Source organism: Hippocampus comes, unplaced genomic scaffold (genome assembly GCF_001891065.2).
Source record: "Hippocampus comes isolate QL1 unplaced genomic scaffold, H_comes_QL1_v1.1 scaffold107, whole genome shotgun sequence".
Classification (NCBI taxonomy): Eukaryota; Metazoa; Chordata; class Actinopteri; order Syngnathiformes; family Syngnathidae; genus Hippocampus; species Hippocampus comes.
The window spans coordinates 1,509,475-1,530,533 of record NW_017804846.1 but is presented as its reverse complement, the minus strand read 5'-3'; the positions used below and the strand labels follow the sequence as shown (position 1 = coordinate 1,530,533).

At 39.8% G+C, this 21,059-nt stretch overlaps 1 protein-coding gene across 1 annotated transcript in view; it reads right to left on the bottom strand.

The window, feature by feature from the left end:
• The window catches only part of LOC109519575 (uncharacterized), a 70,619-nt gene that overhangs the window by 12,417 nt on the left and 37,143 nt on the right, over positions 1-21,059 (bottom strand). The window contains exon 5 of the mRNA XM_019876202.1: positions 14,172-14,321. Coding sequence (XP_019731761.1) covers positions 14,172-14,321 — 150 coding nt within the window. The remainder of the gene's footprint in view (positions 1-14,171; positions 14,322-21,059) is intronic.

Here is a 21,059-nt window from a genome sequence, read left to right as displayed (position 1 = left end):
ATATATATATACACAGGTATATACATACATATATTTATACACAGACACAGACGCGCACGTGTATGAACAGTGGTGTGTAAGACTTTGTCTACTGTAGCTCCTGGCATTATGCATGAATTTATTTGTGTCAAAATGAACCCTACTGGCAATCTTCTCTACCTTTCAAGTGGCTGCCAAAGTTTATTTACCCAGCTTGTAACGGTTCAGTCAAGCTGAAAGTTTGGTGTGAGATTTTTAATGTCATGCACACAAAAGCTGACACTTACTGGTACTGAGAAAGACAGTGAGAATTTAGTGCCCACCACTGTCTCAGACTGAAATCAAGTGTACGTGTGCTCAGCCATGCTCAACAAGTCCATCTGCTTATTATCCGACAGCAGGCAGCACGCTGTGTTATGGGCGACAAATTCGCTCCCTTACATCAATACATGAGGTGCCATGCTGTGCGTGTGTGCTTGAGGCATCCACTTGCAATCAGAGATGAACAAAAGTCACCCTCTTTTTCTAACTCCAGTTTAACCAAACCCAAACAAAATTGGAGGAGCGAGCAGTCAACACACTTCATCTCAAAGCCCTTCAGACAGAATGGGCAAGGGGGGTCAAAGGTCGTCGCTTGTTGTGTTTGTGCATAATAAGACAAAAACAGCAGCAATTTCAGCTCAGAAAAAAAACATTGCATTAAGTATGTCTCCATGTAAAGTCAGTTCTTGATGTATCCTCACCTCAACGTACAGTATGCACTCGTTTGGAGCTAAAAAGCTTCTCCCCACATTTACAAACACATGCACGCAATTACAAAAGGTGGGCATAGTATCTCCCAGAATGCACTGAGCTCCAGTTTTGATACCATTGGTACCGAGCATAATAATTCTGCCCGCATTAATGTACGACAACTCTCTTGAAGTAGCTGAAGTCACGCCGTCCTTTAGATTGTAAACAAGACTGAATAAACAGTGATTGAACAAACAAATTGCACTCCAATTTGCCTCAGTTGTTTTTAAGGTATAAGCATTCGTTGTTAGTGCTTTAAGAAGATCAGCGTAATTGGATCGCCACGGCGGGGAGAAAAGATACATATTAGATGGGTGAAAAAAAATGACTACATACAGAACAGCCATACACTTACAAAGACAGTATAGCTTAGTGTATTGATTTTTTCTTTTCTTTGTCAGGATGATTTTCGATTTCTATGTGTCACTTCTTTTGTTTCATGGTTAATATTATTCGAAGCATACAGTGATATGGGCGTATTAAGAGAAACCTTGACCTGTTATTGTCTTTTTTTTTCAGTTTTGGAATAAAAATGAATATCAATTAAATTCAGATCAAATCTGTGCATCAATATTTTTTAAGTCCTGACTTTGTTGCAGTTTTCTTGCAATGCCACAACTCACACAAATTATGTTCAGTCAATGCACTTGAAAACCACGAAGACGTAACTGCCATATATAAATAAAGTTTTCTGAATCTGAATATATGCTAGTTTGTCAAAACCTTGCAAAGACAGCAAGTGTAGGAGACTGTTTATGTTATTCACTTGATTTTCTGTTTTGTTGCATTATTTTTGCTTCCCTGAGTGTCTTTGAAGTAATCGTTAATTTACGTTTTTTCGAGTCGAACGGCAGTTGAGAAGGCGCGTAGTCCAACATCGACGTGTCTGTATTCGCTTCAGTGTGAAACTAATTAATAAAGTAAATGTTCTGAAAACCACCACGACAGCTCTGTTTGCTTCGGAGCTGCAACACAAGACTCAGTAAAATTGCTATTGTGGAAAAAGATTTCATATGGAAAAAAAAAAAAAAATGTTCATCAGCAATAGAAAAACGTTCTCATTTGTGAGGTAAAATAAATCCAATATTTGAAAAAGCAGTCACAACAAGGATGTAACCACTTAACACGGTATTTGCAAACTACCAATCCTGCAAAACATCTTTAGTTACAGGAGTCTGGGCATAAAAGCTGGTGTGTCACCACTCGGAATGCATCACCATGAGTCATAAATAAAGTCGAGACTGTCGAAGCAGAAAGCGATATATTTGTTTATATATTCGTAATGAGCCAACCCCTACCCTGGAGGCCAAAATCTATCCATGTTGCTCTCTGTTTTAATGCACTCCGCTGAGAGCCACTCATTGTGCTCTGCCTCTCTGGTCGTCACTGTTGACACACACACACGCGCACACACACACCGATATATATATATACACACATTATTTTTAGTTTTATTTTTTTTAAGGATAGCATCACTGTGGTAACCACCTGACCTTCTCTGACACTGCTGGATTGCAATCCATCTATCTATCGTCTATACAGCCTGTCCTCTTCAGGGTCCCGGGGGAGCTGGAGGCGATCCCATCTGACAAGAGGTTTAGTCCATCCTGGAGCGATAGCAGCCAATAGTAGTGATTGCACTCCACAAGCGCAGATTTAGAAAGCCAAGAGTGCAGCATGTCAATGTATTGTATTGCGTGCAATGGTGGTAAAAATAATAGATGGGTTAAAGCTGTAAATGGTATTCCGTGGGAATAGGAACATTAAGATGGAGCATACTGAGGGTGTAAATGAAGTGCAATTTAAGGTGCTATCAGCGGCTTCAGTTCATTCTTTGTGGATTCGCCTCTCAGTTTTATCAGTAGTCATTATTATAGTTTTATTTTACTTAAATTATTTCAAATTCATTGGCATGTTATGTTCTATTCTGACACTCTTTTGCCACACTGTTGACATATTTTTTTATGCTAATTTGCTGAGAAAACCCCGCGGGTTTACGGTAAATCTAACTGCATGATTTGTTTTTGTTTTATTTTTTTTTGGGTGGAAGCATGTCAGCCATGTAAATGATTATCATTAACGGGTCGAGGGTTGAGAAAGTTTAAACAAAACTTAATAGATGGTGATTGCCCATGTCATTTCTTGCAACACAGAGAAAAAGCTCAGGCACATAAAGTCCTTGAATTTATACCGTGCATTACACCAGTCATGCCTCTGTGATGTTTCAGGGCTCATTTCAGTTTCAGGCAAGTGTCTATTGTAGCGATTGAAGGCATGATTGCCTCAAGTCATGTGCCCTGAGGAAAAACAACACATACTGTAGTTGCATTTCATCCACTTCCTTGAGCTTATGGCCAGAGGGAATAGACCTCTCACCCTTTTAGTGCCCCTTGTTACGGAAATACCATATCACCCCCCACAGCATACTTCCTCTCGGTGCATTCATTAGACAGCCAAAAATTTTGGGCTCGTCTGGTATTCTTCCCATTAACATTTTCACTCCATACTTACCGGAAGAAAGTCTAATTCACTTTTGACAGTACTGCCTGGGGTGCAGTGTTGGAGTTATTATTTTTTTTTCCCTTTGGCTCGCTCACTATATCATTAGTGGCAAGAGTCAATTTTGTTTCTACTCAGCATGCTTTATCTTCCCACCCACCATCAAAGATTGCATCACAATTGAATGTGTAAAACAGTTCAAGCAAGAAGCAAAAACTGAAAAAATAATAGATAAGCATACTATCTTTGAATTTAAAACCAGATTGGGCAAGTAATCGTTATGCTAACCTGTCCAGCCACCAATTCTCAATGCAGCTCTGCTTACCTTTTGTCTTTGAGATGATAGTGTTTCAAACTGTGGTGTAAAAACAACATGCCATAAGGCCTAGGTTCTTGGATGCTGCAAAATCGTAACCTTGATATATGGTAGGGGACAATACTCTATTATAATACTTGAAGAGGTCGTACTGCCTCCTGACAAATCGGAAATGCCCGTGAAATCAGTGTTTCGATGAGACAACATTCCATACAGGCCAGCAAGAGAGCTTCATCTTGATTGCAGTCCAACATGATTTATGTTATGGAGAGGGCAGTCCAATACCCAGACCATTATTTAATGGGGAACTTGTGTGGTGCCATCAGAAATGCTGGTCAAAAACAGTGCTCGCAATGTGCCCATTGCCAAAGTTCACAGTGTGAAAGTAATTTGTAATTTTGGAACCTGCTCGGTCATGAATGGAAAACTCGGTCTGCAACCAATAAAATAAATGAGTCAATTATAATGTCATAATTTAATGCACATTCTGGAACAGTTGCTCACAAGCAAATGGTTTGAACATGCAAAAAAGTTCTTAATTTGTTCTTTTCTGTCTCCAAAGAAAGATGCAAAGATGGATAGGTTGTGATTCTGAAACTAGGAACACAAGCAAGAAAAATTGAAAATTGGATTTATATCATAGAGATGGTGCTGGAATTGAACCCGGTACCTCTGCACTGTGAAGTCGACGTGCTAACCAATCAACTACCGGGCTGCTCGCATATATATATATATATATATATATATCGATATATAGAGATAGAGAGAGATCTTTCTCTATCTAGATCTATATCATGATCTAGATAGATCTAGATATATAGATATATATCATTTAAAATAATATGTACCAAGTACTAAAGCATAATATTTCACAAACGCACATGGCTACATTGACCTCAAATACATATATTATACATATATATTCTCTCTGAACTCTTATCCCTCCAGAATGTGCTTTATTGCATTTATTCAACATCAATGTGAGAAACACAATCGAGTTTAATGTTTATGTATCGTCGTTCCAAGTAAGAAGTCACCTTTACTTGTCATTAATGAAAATCTGTGAGATCAACAGTTACGCATGTGAGCTCTTGAAATGAAGGCTGGGTTGAGGCAATGCAAGTGATCTTTTGCAGTATGATGAGATTAGCCTGGTGATTTTGTTCCTCAGCATTTCACATCTGAAGAAAAGGAAATAGCCTGCTACGAGAAAAACATGTCAGTCCTACTGTGCTAACAATGGGTTTTATGTATGTGTGTGGGCAGTCATGTGCATGTGATTGAGTAACAACATGAAGGAAAGGCACAGAGAGACTGATGGCAGGCAGGGTCAGCAACTGTGTGGAAATACAAATGAAACCTCTCAACAATCAGCATGACCTGACCTCTGCTTGGGAAGACCAAATGCTTCACAGGCTTCTGTGCCAATGTCATTAGGATCAAGGCCAAAGACACTTAGGAATTCAGACACAAATTCCATTTCGTTGTTCGTGCAGACAATCTTAGATGCTGATCTGATGGTAAAAGGCAATAACTAATTCCACTAAACTAATGAGTTTAGCTGTTTCAGGGTTGCAATTAATTACACAAATTCCAATATAAACACTCCATAATTACATCATGAGGTTTGTGGAAACATATTAGGGTACATGTACTAAAGATGATAATTCGAATGCATTCAATGAATTGATTGCGACAATGAGTCAGAAGTTGCACACTGTTGTCATATTTATGAATAAAATATGATTACATAGAGTGCAGAATTCCTGGATCAAATCGACTAAAATTGCTTTCTACCACCTGTGCCACAAGGTTTAATGCACAACTGGTTTCATCTGGTTCACCAAATTGGCAGATGTGTTGGGGGCGTGTAATAGAAATCGCCCTCAGCGCGCCGGAACACCTAGCAAAGTGCAGTGTGGTCTGCCAAATTGCCAAACACAGGAAATTAGACTTGCGCCGGAACAGAAATGTGAAAAATTTGCCAGTTTTTACGCCAAGCACATGTGCACCTATCTACGAATAAAGGGCCCATTGACTTGAAAAAACATCCTGGATTCATAGCAACATTTAGAAATGAGAAAACCTCTGAGAAAGAAAAAAGTGCCGACTGTAAACTGCACAGTGGTGGGGCATGTGGCTTGAAGTTGTGTTATTTTGACTTCAAGATGGCGCCGCAAGAGTGGCTGCCTTTCCAGCAGCTCCTATTTATTTTGTTCTTCTACTTCTACCTCTCATAACCTTGCTGCTGTGAAGTGGGAATATCTCCATTGTGAGACTATTAAAGGTTATCTTATCTTATCTTATCTTATCTTGTCATACGCTCTGGAGTTTCAAACTCAACTCTGATACTGTATGTGTCCTGGCTACATCTCCAACAGTCCGAAGACATTGGAGACGTATTAGGTTAATTGTACGCAAAATTTTTCAACGGTTTGAATGCTTGGGTGTCTACTTTATCTGTGCCCATTGACAGACTGGCAACGCACCCATGGGGTCCCCTTTTTTCTTACTCAAAATTAGCTGGGATGCAAATAACTCTGGAACGGATAAGCAGCAGAAAATGTACTGTCTAAGTGAATGGATGAAATTGGAAAATCTTTTTTGTGGAAATTATATTTTCTTGTGTTCTGTAGATTATACACTGATTATGAAATGCTCATTGTTAGACTGTATATAATTGTATATACTGTAGATGTGTACCGGTAGATATTTCTGATGTCACAAGTAGTACAAGTAATTTAACTGTAATTGTATTATTTATATACTTTTATTTTCAAACAACCCACAATTTAAGGTCCACTGAGTAGAACATTATTATTTGTTTTTTCTGTTGATAACCGACAAAATGTTTTTTTGGGGAAAAAAGACTTTTTGACGAGAAGCAGAGTTGAGTGCTGAGTCACAGCAAATAGAAATGATGCTTATCAAATCTGGAGTACCATTTGCTCCCATCTTTTTTGTCTATCACATCACAGTCTCTTTTCCTCTTCATTTATCCTCTGCTTCCCATCTATTGCATACGTAGTCCTCTTTTGACATCTACTGGTTAGGTCGACGTAGGCCTCACAGTGGAGAGGTTTGGGGTTCGATTCCGATTCCTATGTGGAGTTTGCATGTTCTCCCTGTGCCTGCATGGGTTTTCTCCGGGTATTCCGGTTTCCAAAAACATTGCACGCAGATTGATTTTAACGCTCTAAATTGTCCTTAGGTGTGATTCTCAGCGCGAATGGTAGTATGCCCTGCGATTGGCTGACAACCAGTCCAGGGTGTACTCCGCCTTTTGCCCAAAAGACAGCTTGGATCGCCTTCCGTAATCCTGCGACCCTCATGAGGATGAGCGGATCGGAAAATGGTTGGATGTATGGATGGAGGGATGGAAGCTCAACTGTAGGAATGTCAAGATGCTAATCAAGGCATTTTCTCGAATAATGCTCTCCTTCCTCCTCCGCAATTATTTTACTCAGTCTTTGACAGCGTAGCTTGGATTTACATATAATTTAATTATTTTATTTAAATAATCTTTTTGGCTTTCATGCTTTGCCAACATTTTCGTCCTCTCTTCTGATTCATCATTTTCTGTGTTGTCAGTGATATCGTGAATATATAATGACCTCACAAGTGGGAATAGGAAGCCCCCACAGCCCTGATGGTATTTTTGCTGCTTAAATATGTAATCCAGTGAAGATGTGGATATAGAGTATAACTCACATGATTGTATAAAGCCAAAGACAATCAGCCATGTGTCAGTTAAGATTTGGTCACAATTTTCCGTATCACTTTACCTAAACAAATTTAAAAAAACCCAAACACACAAAACAAAAAAAATTACATCAAGCTGCTAAAGACAAATCAGCTATGAATAATTTAAGATAATTATTTGCATGATGACAAACATCACAGCAGTCTTAAACTCACACTCAATTTTCAAATTTTAGAGTTGAGAAAGTTCTGTTCATTTGTTTTTTTGTTTTTTTTTTTTTTTTTACTCGATGCTTGAAATAGACAGAAAGCGGAATCACTGCTATTCGATTTTCTTCCGAGAGCATGATGTCGCGTTCAGTGCTGCTTAAATGACACTTCTACTTGGTCCTTGTGGCTTCCGTTTAGGGTAGATTTTGAAGCACTTCTTTACACCAAAGAAAAGATAACCGATCCATTGATGAATACTTTATTTCAAGTGCAGCAGTGGAGCACAGGAAAGGAGAAAGCGATGCCGTAAACTTGACTCAATTTAAACGATAGAAAGGAGCTGACAAAGCAGAAGTGCTAAGCATTACATCTATAATATGATACTTGGTATAGCAGTGAGAGGAAAAACATGACTCAATGCGATGGGTAGAAATGTGGTTCTGTGTAAGTGAATCAATAACCGATCAAGAGAAATCACTGGTCAGCTGGCATGAAGTCAATACTTAAGACTCAAATGAGATTGGATGAGCCACCACCAAGCCGCCGCTGCAACGTCCAAACACAGTAGAAGTAACAGTTGAAATGTGTGTGTGTGTGTGTGTGTGTGTGTGTGTGTGTGTGTGTGTGTGCGTGTGTGTGTGTGTGTGTGTGTGTGTGTGTGTGTGTGTGTGTGTTTATATCATTCGAACATTGTATCATACAATAATGTCAGATGTTGCCCACTCAGCTTCCATTGAACCTTGGTCATCCTAAAAGAGGAATTGTCCTATCTGCGGCCCCTGCTCAACACTTGTCATTTTGCCCCAAATGGGCTTTTTTGAGTTTTTCCGTGTTCTCCTAGGGGTTAAGGTCAGGGGATGTCATTAATATTTGTCAACTGTGGCCCTATAAAGCCCTTTGAGATTGTTTGTGATTAAGGGCTGTATAAAAAAAAAAGTGACTTGACTTGTTCTTTTTCTTGGGATGAGAAGCGGACTTCCCCTTGGCCTGGCCATTTAAAATTATGTTTTGAAAGATCCATAAATACACTAATAGGTCTCCTGGATATTTCTGTAATAGTGCTGCAGGATAATTCGGTTCGAAAGTTGTTTTTCAAGATACTCTTATTTGTTTTAAATAATTTAAATGCCTCGTCGCACCGTACCTCTCTGAGCTCCTCCACAACTGTCGAGTGCCTCAGGTCTGTGGACCAGACACTATTAGAGGTACCAAGACCTAAGAGGAGGCTCAGAGGGCATCGAGCCTTTACCGTTGCTGGTTCTTCTCTTTGGAATGACCTCCCACTGAACATTCGGCAAGCCCCCTCGCTGCCCATCTTTAAATCTTGTCTTAAACTCGGTTTTAATTCTTTGGCTTTTGACTTAGTTTTACTGTTTTTGTGCTTTCGACTGCCTTTATTATTAATTTATTGTTTTATTGTTTATTGCTGTCTCCCTGATATTTGCTTTATGTACAGCACTTTGTATAGAGCGGTGGTTATTTTAAAGTGCTCTATAAATACAGTTGAGTTGAGTTGAAACAGCACACGTAAACAGTAATGATTGTGAATTTGTCCTGTTGATCTTGTCCTTGCAGTACATAGCAGCTAATCCAACAAGCAGAAAGGGGATCACTGAATGGATTATTGATTAACAGGGTTGCTCAGTCCACTGATGACAAATTTGACATGGAAGACAGAAGGAAAACATCAGGCACTGGAGAACTTCAAGGTTACGATGTGCATTACAAATTAGTCTTAGAGCAATCCCGTTTCTTCATGATGCAGTAAGCTCTTTGATCAGAGGAGCCCTCAAGGTTCAATCATTGATGAAAAGAGAAGATCAACCTTTGCTAATCCATACTAGATCATTAGCAGTGACTTAACAGGTGGGGCAGGGGATTCTGGGAAATGAAGGTTGAAGGGAAAAAAACACTTGGGGGTTGGTTATTTTGGCACAAGCTTTGGTTTCCAATCCAAATCTTCATGGATGAACTGCAAAATTAAACATGCGGTTTGAGTACCTGACCTAACTACAGTACATTCCAGCCTGTACAAGTCCCGCAATAGCCTCCAACCAAAAAAACAATAAATAAATAAAAATACCACACCTTCTGCATACATTTCACCGACTATAACCAAAGCCTGCAGAAAAATAAGCGTGTAATAAAACCTATTGAAATCTGATGCTTCCTATCATAGTTGGTTAATTGATTTTACTCCTTTTAATAGACAGACAGACAGACAGACAGACAGACAGATAGATAGATAGATAGATAGATAGATAGATAGATAGATAGATAGATCGATAGATAGATAGATCGACAGCGCCTGTCCCAGCCGTCTTCGGGCAGTAGGCGGGGGACACCCTGAACTGCGCCAGCCAATTGCTGGGCACACATTGACGAACAAACAACCATCCGTGCTCACACTCACACCCAGGGACAATTTAGAGTGTTCCATTAACCTGCCACGCATGTTTTTAGAATGTGGGAGGAAACCGGAGTATCCGGAGAAAACCCACGCAGGCACGGGGAGTAGGTCGTTCCTACTCAGTGGCTGTGACAATGCGAGTGTGAATGATTGTATGTGCCCTGTGATTTTTGAAACCGTCTCTTCTTTTTTTTTTTTTTTTTGCTCGCCTTGCGCGCCATGTCAAACGCCATTCTTTGTATATGCCGCTGGCCCCCAGGCTGCCGTTTGGACAACTGGTTTAACCCATTTGCTGTTGTGGAAAAACATACAAGAACTAAAAACACAAACAATCCATGGTTGCTACTGTGATTTTCCTTCATCTTAATGTAATAATTGTTCAGTGTGATTTCTATGAGCACCAAATGCTGTTCTCATTACTTACTTTTCCCAAAACAATGAGATGACTAACTACCTCTCCACATTAGTTACGTGGGAGGTGTGTAAGTGCGGTCGTATGCCCCCTCCAGTCCTTACTGATAGTGTTAACTGTTTTGTTTTTGCCTGTGTGTTTTTTTATGTCCAGTAAGTAAAGTGTATTTGAGTATTAAGAAAACTGCAATACAAATCTGATTTCTTTTTATTATTAGTATTATTTTTATTATTATTCGAAGTAGCTAGTTTACATTTGTATTCCTTTAGTGGGTGATACTGTACACAACATGGAGTAAAAATATAGACCATCATTTCACACTCACACATTAGCAGTAAATGTTTCCACAAAGTGCAGAGTGCCAGGACCACAGTGCCAGTTGTGAAGTGCATGGTTGCTTGGGTCAAGTGTGTAGTTTTACTGGATATAAAAGAAGCCGGTCAGCCCAGTGCGGTTAGACTATTGCTGCCGCTTGGAGAAGGCCAAGCCCCTGGGGTTCTACTACTGTATTAACTAATTTTCCCTCTGATTTTCCATGTGTCTGAACACTCATACAAAGTCTCTGGGGGCTCCTTGGAACACGGTGAGCAACACCAGACATACACATGGTGGCCAAACCAGTGTCACATCTACCTAACACATGAGATCACAATAGGTTACACAAATTATCAAAGCATCAATCTCTCTCTCTCTCTCTCTCCCAAATTGACTTGACATGTACAGAAATCAATGTAAGTCAATTGGGAATTTTGTAAGAATCAGGGGAGGGCCATTTATAATCATCAGGGCAATTACTAATTGTCAGTGTGTCATTCCATCATCTCACTTTCATCATAGTAAAGTTCACCAGTCCGCCAGTCCACAAATAAATAAATAAATCATAGCCCCAAAAATGAAAAATCCAATTTGATTAAAGTGGGAAATGCAGTGCTCTTAAGAGCACATCACATGTTTGCTGCCCAAAGTGCTTTGCACAGCTTCACGTATACTGTACTGATCCGTTGTTTGTTTTTTTTTTAAGATAAGCGGTAGCTGGCTGATAGTTGCCTGCTCCTGTTTTAACTCCTAAAATGTCAAAATGTTTTCAATCAAAGTTTAAAATTGCTTACGTGCAACAGAATCCCACTTTGCATTGTGGCCAAGGGTGGAATCCAAACCAAGTCACTTGCACACCTGCTCCTGTCTATCAATGTGAGTCTTCTTCTGTCTCTTGAAGGTTGGCAACCAACATTTGGTGCATTGTCACCACCTTCTGGAATGGAGTGTGGGGTCTGCATAACATCTGAAAACACTGAACGCGACCTGGAAGTTGTTCTCACGCTGCCATAATCAGGAGCATCTTATTTGTCTTACATACACATCGGGTGCGAGGATCCAAAACTTAAATCGAGGGACGTCTGATGTGTCCTCTGTAGAAGTCCTGTAGCTACTTGATGGTGAAGTATGAAAAAGGGTGTGTACCAGCGTGACCGTCGACGCAGGACTTCAAATGAAACAGTTTGACATAAACATTCTGTATGACAATATGATTCCATGACACGGGGCACTTTTCAGTTGAAATGCTTCCGCACTTTCACCATTTTCTTTCCGCTGCGACAACTACATGCGCCAAATCAACTTTTTAATTTCTTTATATGAGGTGAATATGGTGGCCCGTTAGTCCAGTGGTTAGCTGTTCGATTCCGGCTCCGGCCTCCCTGTGTGGAGTTTTCTCCAGGTACTCCGGTTTCTTCCCACATTCCAAAAACATGTGTGGCAGGTTAATGGATCACTCTAAATTGTCCCGACGTGTGTGTTTGAGCGCCGATTACTATTTGTCTCCGTGTGCCCTGCGATTGGCTGGCAACCGGTTCAGGACAGCTGGGAAAGGCTCCAGCACTCCCCGCGACCCTTGTGTGGATAAAGCGGATTGGAAAATGGATCAATGGATGAACGTGAATATGAAAATGCCAATTCAGCCATTATGATTTTTTTATTTATTTAATGCACTGCATACATTTGCTGTGCGCTGAGAGCGTGGGAGCAGTGCGCAATTGTGTACGTGTGGAGTTTATAGGGAGCTTAGGTCACGAGCGCTGTACAAGAAAATCAAACTTTCAATAGAGAAAATTAAAAATACAATAGTATTAAAGACATAAACTGTACTGTGCATTGCAGCGATGCCAGGGAAATCGTGAAAATGAATAATGGGCTAATATTTCGCAGTGAAGCCATATAATTTCATTGTACATATGCCTCAACTAAAAGAAATGGTAACCAATCAAAGACAGAGCCTTCTAGAATTTAAGGAAAGAATACTGTTTACGTCAATCAAGGCTGCTGACAGCCACAAAAACCACACAATAATAATAATAATAATAATAATAATAATAATAATAATAATAATAATAATGACATAACAATGGCTGATTTAATTTTTTTAACACCAGATTATTAGAACTGGTTCTGAAACAAATTGATAGTTCGTATGATTCCAAATTGAATCTTTCGTGTGATGAGTTCGGTGAATTTGAAAACACCACAAGCAATCCCACAGATCACAGCCATGAAGTATTCATCCCTTTTTTTCCCCATCCCTTTTTAAAATTGCTCGTACCAGTGAAAATGTGTGGAGACAGCAGCTTGCCCTGCTCAATTATTCAAAACACACCAACTATATTGTGGTTAACCGAGGGCTTGAACACGATTATGTAAATATATTTCCTTTGTACTCTGTGTTGCCGAGAATCCAATCATGATCAGCTTTAATTCTTTTGGGATGCTGCTGTACAAATAGACATATAGGGCGAAAACAATGAAGACGAGAAGAAGGATAAGTTCATCACTATACAGTAAATATTCACTATAAAGTAAAATAACATGTATTATATGACACGGTTGGAGGAAAAATGATGCATGTGATTAGGTTGGCAAATTGGGTTAGGCTGTATAATGCTTCATTAACTAGACTTTGTATGCAAATACGATTCAAACAATACACACACCTCCCAAGTTAAATGCCCGTGAAGTCATACTGGGAGGCAATCAACATTTTTTTTTTGAAAAATACACCTCGCAAGTCGCACAAAGCTTCATTTTTTTGACCCACTGCCAGGCAGGACGTCATGCAAAGCATCATCAAAAAGCAAAAGATTAACTCAGGGATGATTTTTGCCCTGTTGGCTTTTTCATTATTTTTATTTTATTTTATTTTTTTAAGGAACGGCCACAACAAGGTGTATTCAGAAAGAATACACCTCAAAGATTACTTGAAGTAAGTGGACCTTACCCCAGCATGAGCATGTCTTTTTTTTCCCTTTTTTTTCTTGTCCCCGTGTTCTTCCAATTTCCAATTTGATTTCACCCATCTGGTCTCAGACTTGTTGCGTATGATGTTGGCAAAAAAAATACAGAAATAAATAGACTTCTCCGTCTCCCCCATTTCACCATCACCCCGGGTGATAAAATGGCAGAAACTGTTTTCTCTTCGTCCAAGGTGTGAAAATGAATAATGCTTGCGAGGGTGGAAAATGTGACTCTTGGTTTTTCAGACTACTGATTCAGTAAACTATGTTCTGATCTTTCACAGGGAACATTTCATGGAAAGATATTATCTAAATAGCTTTTTGCAAACTTTGTTTGCTGCTTTGTGTGTGTGTGTGTGTGTGTGTGTGTGTGTGTGTGTGTGTGTGTGTGTGTGTGTGTGTGTGTGTGTGTTAGACCAAAGTGTGATGCTTGAAAAGTACTTGGGCACTAAAAGTAATGGATGGCAACTTCTTCATAAGTCTCGGGACAAACGGCATATATGAATGAAAAGTGAGACTCCCCTGGGAGGGGTGAGGGGGGACGGGAAGCGATACCTTCGCTCTTACCTTCCTCCCATCCTTGGGGACTTCCCGCTCTCTTTTCGGTCTTTTGGTGGTGCTCTGTCCATGTGTCCCCTGTCGCCACAATGTTCCATGTAAACTCGGGGTCACCACCTCCACTCTGGTCACATATTTTGCTTCTGTCGCACAGGGGATCTAGTCGAAACAAACATTCAGAATTATCCCGGGAAGGGAAGATGATGCTGAATTTTTTTGTGTGTGTGTGTGTGTGTGTGTGTGTGTGTTATAATAGTTTTTGATTTGTCGTTGTAGTTCGTGATTTCATTTTGACTGTTTTTTTAATGTATTTATAGTTTTGAGTTGTTTTTTTCAAAAATAATTTGTTAATGTTTAAGTTTTACTTGTTTGATTGATTGATTGATTGATTGATTGATTGATTGATTGATTGATTTGTTAGTTAGTTAGTTAGTTAGTTAGTTAGTTAGTTAGTTAGTTAGTTATGTTTAATTGGTGGAGTCTTTGCGAAGTGTAAATTATAATTCCCAAATGGCTGCTCAACCTTCCTTCTTGATTGCCATACAGTAATACCAAAGTAAATACATTTAAAATCGAGTTTTTAGTTTAGTTTTTTTTTTTTTTTTTTTTATGGAGTATTTGTCAAGTGCAAAACAAGAAGAAAATGCGACAAAATATTGTGAATAAAGTAAATTATTCCCAAATAGGTGTTCAAGCTTTCTTCTTCTTCCAGTACTACCAAAATAAATACGGTTACATTGAACACCGAAAGTTCATGGATGATGTTAACTGACAAAGATGAAAATTAAGGACATTTCATTATAACTATAATGAGTTTGATCAAGGTAAGATGTAGTCAGTTTTCTTTTTGAATAGACGGACTTTCATTTTTTATTTTGCTTTTAGTTATTTCATTAGTTTTCATTAACTATCAGAACCTTGATTAGCTCTACGATTGGCCAGCGACCGGTCCGGGGTGTACTCCGCCTCTCACCCACATTCACTTGGGATAGGCTCAAACTTACACACAACCCTGATGAGAATAAGCTGCACAGAAAATGGATGGGTTGGATAACTATGTCGTGGACGCGGGTTGGCAGCCACGTGTTGATATTTTTTTATTTATTTATAAATATAGATTTATTTTTTTAACTGCTTTTTTTGGGGTGGGGGGGATTTTAGGTCTCACTAATTTTCTCAAAAATTGGTAATAAAAAGTATTTTGATCTTTATCTAAGTCAGAGGTGCCCAAGCCGAGTGCTCGAGAGCTGCATGTTTTAGATGTTTCCCTCCTACATTACACCGGATTCAAATGATGAGCTCATGAAGCAAGCTTTGCCGAAGCCTGAGAAGTTTGTTCGAAAGTAAAACTGGAATGTTTGCTCACTGTGGCAAACCGGAGTTGTTACTGCAATTTGGGATGATTTCTGGCATGTTTCTACACTAAATCTGGTTGAGCTCACATAATTTACCCATCCATCCATCCATCCATTTTCTAATCCGCTTATCCTCACAAGGGGCGCGGGGCGTGCTGGAGCCTACCCCTGCTGTCTTCAGCCAGTCGGCTGGGGACACCCTGAACAGGTTGCCAGCCAATCGCAGGGCACACAGGGACGAACAACCATCCGCGCTCACAATCACACCGAGGGACAATTTCGACTGTTCAATCAGCCTGCCATGCATGTTTTTGGAATGTAGGAGGAAACCGGAGTACCCGGAGAAAACCCATGCAGGCATGAAGAGAACATGCGAACTCCACACAGGGAGGTCGAAGCCGGAATCGAACCCTGCACCTCTGCAATGTGAGGTAGACAGGCTAAACAGTCAACCACCGGGACACCCATAATGTAATTTAATTTGTATGTATTTATTTTTAATGCAAAACATATAAATCAGGACATACGTAATTTTCATAATGAATGTGGAGCTTTTACTTGTGCCATTTGGGTTTTTCTCTCCGCCACTCCCTTTTTTGTGCCCTGTCCAGGTCCTTTTTTCCTCCATGTCGCCATTTGTCTGCTTTGAAACATTCCAACCTTCAGAGGACAAATGGGAACCACAACATTTTAAAAGAGTTGATGTACAAGACTTCAACAGAACAGGGTAGGTTTTCAAACCGAGTCACTTCCATAAAGTGCTCCCCTGTGCTGTCATTGACAAGTCTTCTTTAAACAAGGCCAGACTCAGTTGCTGGTTTGGGTGTAACACAGGTCACAAAAATGAACAGTGAAAGCAATGACATTCACATTTGAAATAATAACACTCTTAGTAATGAGTGCATCTTGTATGTGGCAGTGACCCCTCCTGTGGGTGGACTCAATCACTTGCTGAGTTACAATTTCAAGGTCAGCTGTGAGTTCTTTCATGTGCCTTTAGTGCACATTCAAATCTGCAGTCTGGAATGTCACCAATAAAACAATTCTGTGGTGGTTTGTCAATGGTGATCTCAAGAATGGAGGGTTGTTTTGCCTCCTTTTCAAATGGTACCAACACAAAAATCCCCAAAACATTTTGTGGGGGTTGTATATGAAAATGTGACACAGAGAGCCCCGCCCCTCTGGTTTTGTCGTGTTTCAGAGACAAAATTGAAGTTAGGCGGACTCAGAGGTGTCAAATCCAGGTCCAGAAAGTCAAAACCCTGCCACAATTTGGCTTTGGCCATGGGTCCTTCAACTCAAGATCTTATTCATCTGCCAGAAGTCTCGAAGCAACTTTGGTTTAAGACAAACTGTGGCAGGGTTTTTACTATCTAGACCTGGATTTGCCACCTCTGGCCCTTCCCCGTGGGGGGGGGGGGGGGGGGACTACCGGTATATTCAGTCATGACTGCATGAGAAAATATAACTTAATGAAAAAAAAAAAAAGATCTGTGACTGCACTTGCAGATTTAACATTGAGTGTTGCATGTTTGAGATTAGTCTTTGAACTTGATTCTCATCTACTGTATGTTGTTTGACAGTAGTTTTAGTTTTAGAAAATAACTCTCTCTCTGGGTGGCACAGTGGTCCAGTGGTTAGCGCGGCGACCTCACAGTGCAGAGGTAGCAGATTCAATTCCAGCTCCGGCCTCCCTGTGTGGAGTTTGCATGTTCTCCCCGGGCCTGGATGGGTTTTCTCCGGGTACTCTGGTTTCCTCCCACATTCCAAAAACATGCATGGCAGGCTGATTGAACACTCTAAATTGTCTCTGGGTGTGAGTGTGAGCGTGGTTGGTTATTTGTCTGTGTGTGTGTCCTGTGATTGGCTGGCAACCGGTTCAGGGTGTCCCCCGCCTACTGCCCGAAGACAGCTGGGATAGGCTCCAGCACCCCCACGGCCCTTGTGAGGATAAACCGGATCGGAAAATGGATGGATGGAACTCACTCTCCCTCTTGCTCTCTCTCTCTCTTTGTGGACCTTTAGTTGATAATGCAGAGGCCATTTGCATCCTGCACAACAGCAATAACGCTCTTGGACCGAACAGTTGTTGGCACCGGTGGTGGCAGCTGAGCTGGGAGGACTTTGATTGGTGGAGTAAGGAGAAGGGAATTATTTTGGGGGGCATTTTAATCCTTAATCTTGATATGTCTGGAGTGAGGGGGATTTCACCAAGCAAGACGGGAGGTAGTCCGAAGTGTGACGGTTGAGATGAAAGCTTGAATGAAGTGTCTCTGGAGCTCATGGATGCAAGAGGTGGGAGGGGTTGAAGGCCCGCACTAAGTGCTGTTGTGAAGGTGAAGGAGGGGCTGTGTTTGGGATGCTAGAGGTGCTGCTGCATCTGAATCATTTGCTGGGTCCTTGTGTGCTGAGGCAGGAGTTCTCTCCTTTTATCGAGTCCAGGCCTATTCCGATGCCTCAGAGTTAGTGCTCAATGAGCTCATTTGTTCATGTGTGGGCTTTTGTGAGAGTGTGTGTGTGTGTGGGGGGGGGGGTAAAATCTTGGCTTGCTTGGTGTCAACAATCTATTAGTATGAATGTCATGGGGGTATATTTAATTTTGTGCAAATTCTAAGATAAAAATGCACTCATGCAACTCAAATGAAATGTTTCAGTACAAAAAGAGATATACAAAATGTTTGATGGGAATATGCATATTTTGTAGAGTTCAGTACTTGCATTACCAGATTTAAACTTGAACAATGGCTGGATGGAATGGTCTGCATGATAATCTTATAATTATATTTATTTATCTGTTGCTAACAAATATCACAAATCTTGCAAGTAATCACATTGACCAATCAAAGTTTGCATTGAGAATAATCATCAAAAGAGTATCTGTCTCTGCAGTCTTAAAGCACAGAGAGAAGACAATAGATTGTTAAAATAATCTTGAAAATCGATGAGTGGATAATACTTTTGGTTCAGGTCTCTCAATAACCTAAAATCTTCACTGCCAACAATAAGTTAAAGGCAGTGGAGCATGCGAACAAAAAGAATAATAAAAATACAGTACTCAAGTACTGTGCAAATAAGACAAAATGGGAAAAAATTTCATTGCAATATGCAAAATTTCATTTTTCTGTGACTGACAGCCAAGGAGATAAATTGATGTGGAGTTTTGTTTAAGTTATACAGAATTGACGATTCCTTCTGAAGCCATCAATCAATTTATTTTACGTCATGAAATTCAATCAGCGTGCTATTTGTTGTTTTATGACATGAGAACTGCATTGTTTTCCCAAAACCGTTACGATTGTTACATATTGTACAAACAGTATGACTACTCAGAGACACTATCCAAAGCTTGCAGTCATGGGTCATGAATAATTATGAGGCTTGGATGACTGTCGATGTAGAACTGGTCAAGTCAAGGACCATTCCCGCATTAACATATTATCAAGATTCTACCTCTGATAAGCTTTTCAACGCTGCATTATTGAATGGTGAATATTTTAAACCTCAACTCAAATACAATTTAAGACACTTCATGAAAGTCCAAACACACTGAATATTTCACATGCTTTAAAGTCCATTAATTCACTTTAAAGCATTTTGGAAAATGTTTATTAAGAGTAACACACATGCTGCATTAACAAGGGATCTTCATTTGTTAATGAGCCCTTCACGACACTGACCCAGCACACATTCATCAAGTGGAGGAGAAATTGATTCTCGTCTTATAAAGGTGAGACGGGGTGGGGGTAAAAGGCAAGGTCACGGAGATGCTGATCGACTGTGACCATTTTTATTTTGTACAAAAACCTATTTGTCAATTCCAAGTAACGCATGATCTATGAGTTGCCTGATATGTCGGGGAAAATAGAAGGTAAAGTTTTAGTCGCAACAAAATGATATTAAATAATGCCCCCGTTTGATTCCACATGATAAATTGTCTTTTTGTGCATTATTACAATGCATTTGTGTCTACAGAACTTATTTAAGTATATTGCTACTCTTGCACTGATGACCGGATTTTTTTTTTGTAACAATATAAAACACACACACACACACACACACACACACACACACACACGCGTCTATCTATCTCACTATCCATAAAACAAAGAATGTAAAATGTCATTAAAGTGGATACACTAACCTTTTAACATCGAATGGAAGAACATTTGATTGTTCTTCCTTCGACTATATTCACTGGCATGATAGATGACCCGATATGCATTATTTGTAGGAAATGAAAGGTTTTTGTGAGAATTAAGTTAAATTTGATCATTACCGAGGGCACACTTTAGGATCACTCCCCTTGTGGAATGGCAATTTGCAGTGGCTGTTTTCACTCTGTACTGTATAAAATGCAGCAAATTGTGGAGTTTTCTCTTACTGTTTTGGTGTATGAATATTGTATTAACATATTTGTGTGCCATTGTTTCCGCAGTTGAGAAAGACCAGGAAATAATGTATGTTAATGTACCAAGGGAAATACTGGTGGATGCAAGAGAAAGATGAGAAAGTATGGCCAAGTTCAGTTTTCAGAGCCTCGAAGATGAAGAACAAGTTTTTTTTTTTCATGAACCAAGCCATGCTAACACACTATGAAAATAACAATCCATACAATCATACAGTGTTATTAAAAACAAACCAAAAAACCCCCACAGGTGTCGGTGATGCATTGATGCACTAGTGTATAAATAAAAGCAAGAATTACCCTCTAAATGACCCCTTGATTATCGAAAAATATGAAAAGTATAAAGTTTAATACACAAGGAGAAAATGGGGAGGACTGGGCTGCATAATCCTGTGAAAACTGGGAAAAATCAAAAACATGAAAAATTATTTGCGAATGTGTGAATCTGTGGGTGTAGAACTGCTTTTCGGCAGGGGTTGACTAGTTTGAAATTATGATGATATAACACCAACAATCACCACTGGATGACAGAGGTGTTAATTGTGCTTGCTGGGTCTTACACTGCCCTATGCTACAACGTGAGTTGGCCTAATATGTTTTTGTGGATTTGGAATGATATGCAGGCGGCACGAGGGACGACTGGTTAGCACATCGACCTCACAGTGCAGAGGTGCAGGGTTCGATTTCGGCTCCGGCCTTCCTATGTAGAGCTTGCATGTTCTTCCCGTGCCTGTGTGGGTTTCCTCCAGATTCTCTGGTTTCCTCCCACATTCCGAAAACATGCATGGAATGGAATGATGTGCATGAAAACCATCTCAGTAGTACCTCATTAATGTTACCATTTTGAGTGAGTTGATTTTTCTGAAAAAAAAATGGACAAAAGGAGTTCTTGCACTTGTTGATGTTGATTTTTTTTTTCAGCACGTTTCTGCCGCCTTTGAATGTTTTGTTTAAATGTAAGAATGTAATGTATGTGAAAAATTGATGTGATTGTTTTGTTCCCCCAACCCTTTGTTGTTGGGTCAGGATAGTGGTTTTTAATTTAATTAATTAATTATTAAAATTAAATTTCTGCAAATTTCCCCAGTGTGGGACAAATAAAGGTGATCTTATCTTATCTTATCTTATCTTATCTTA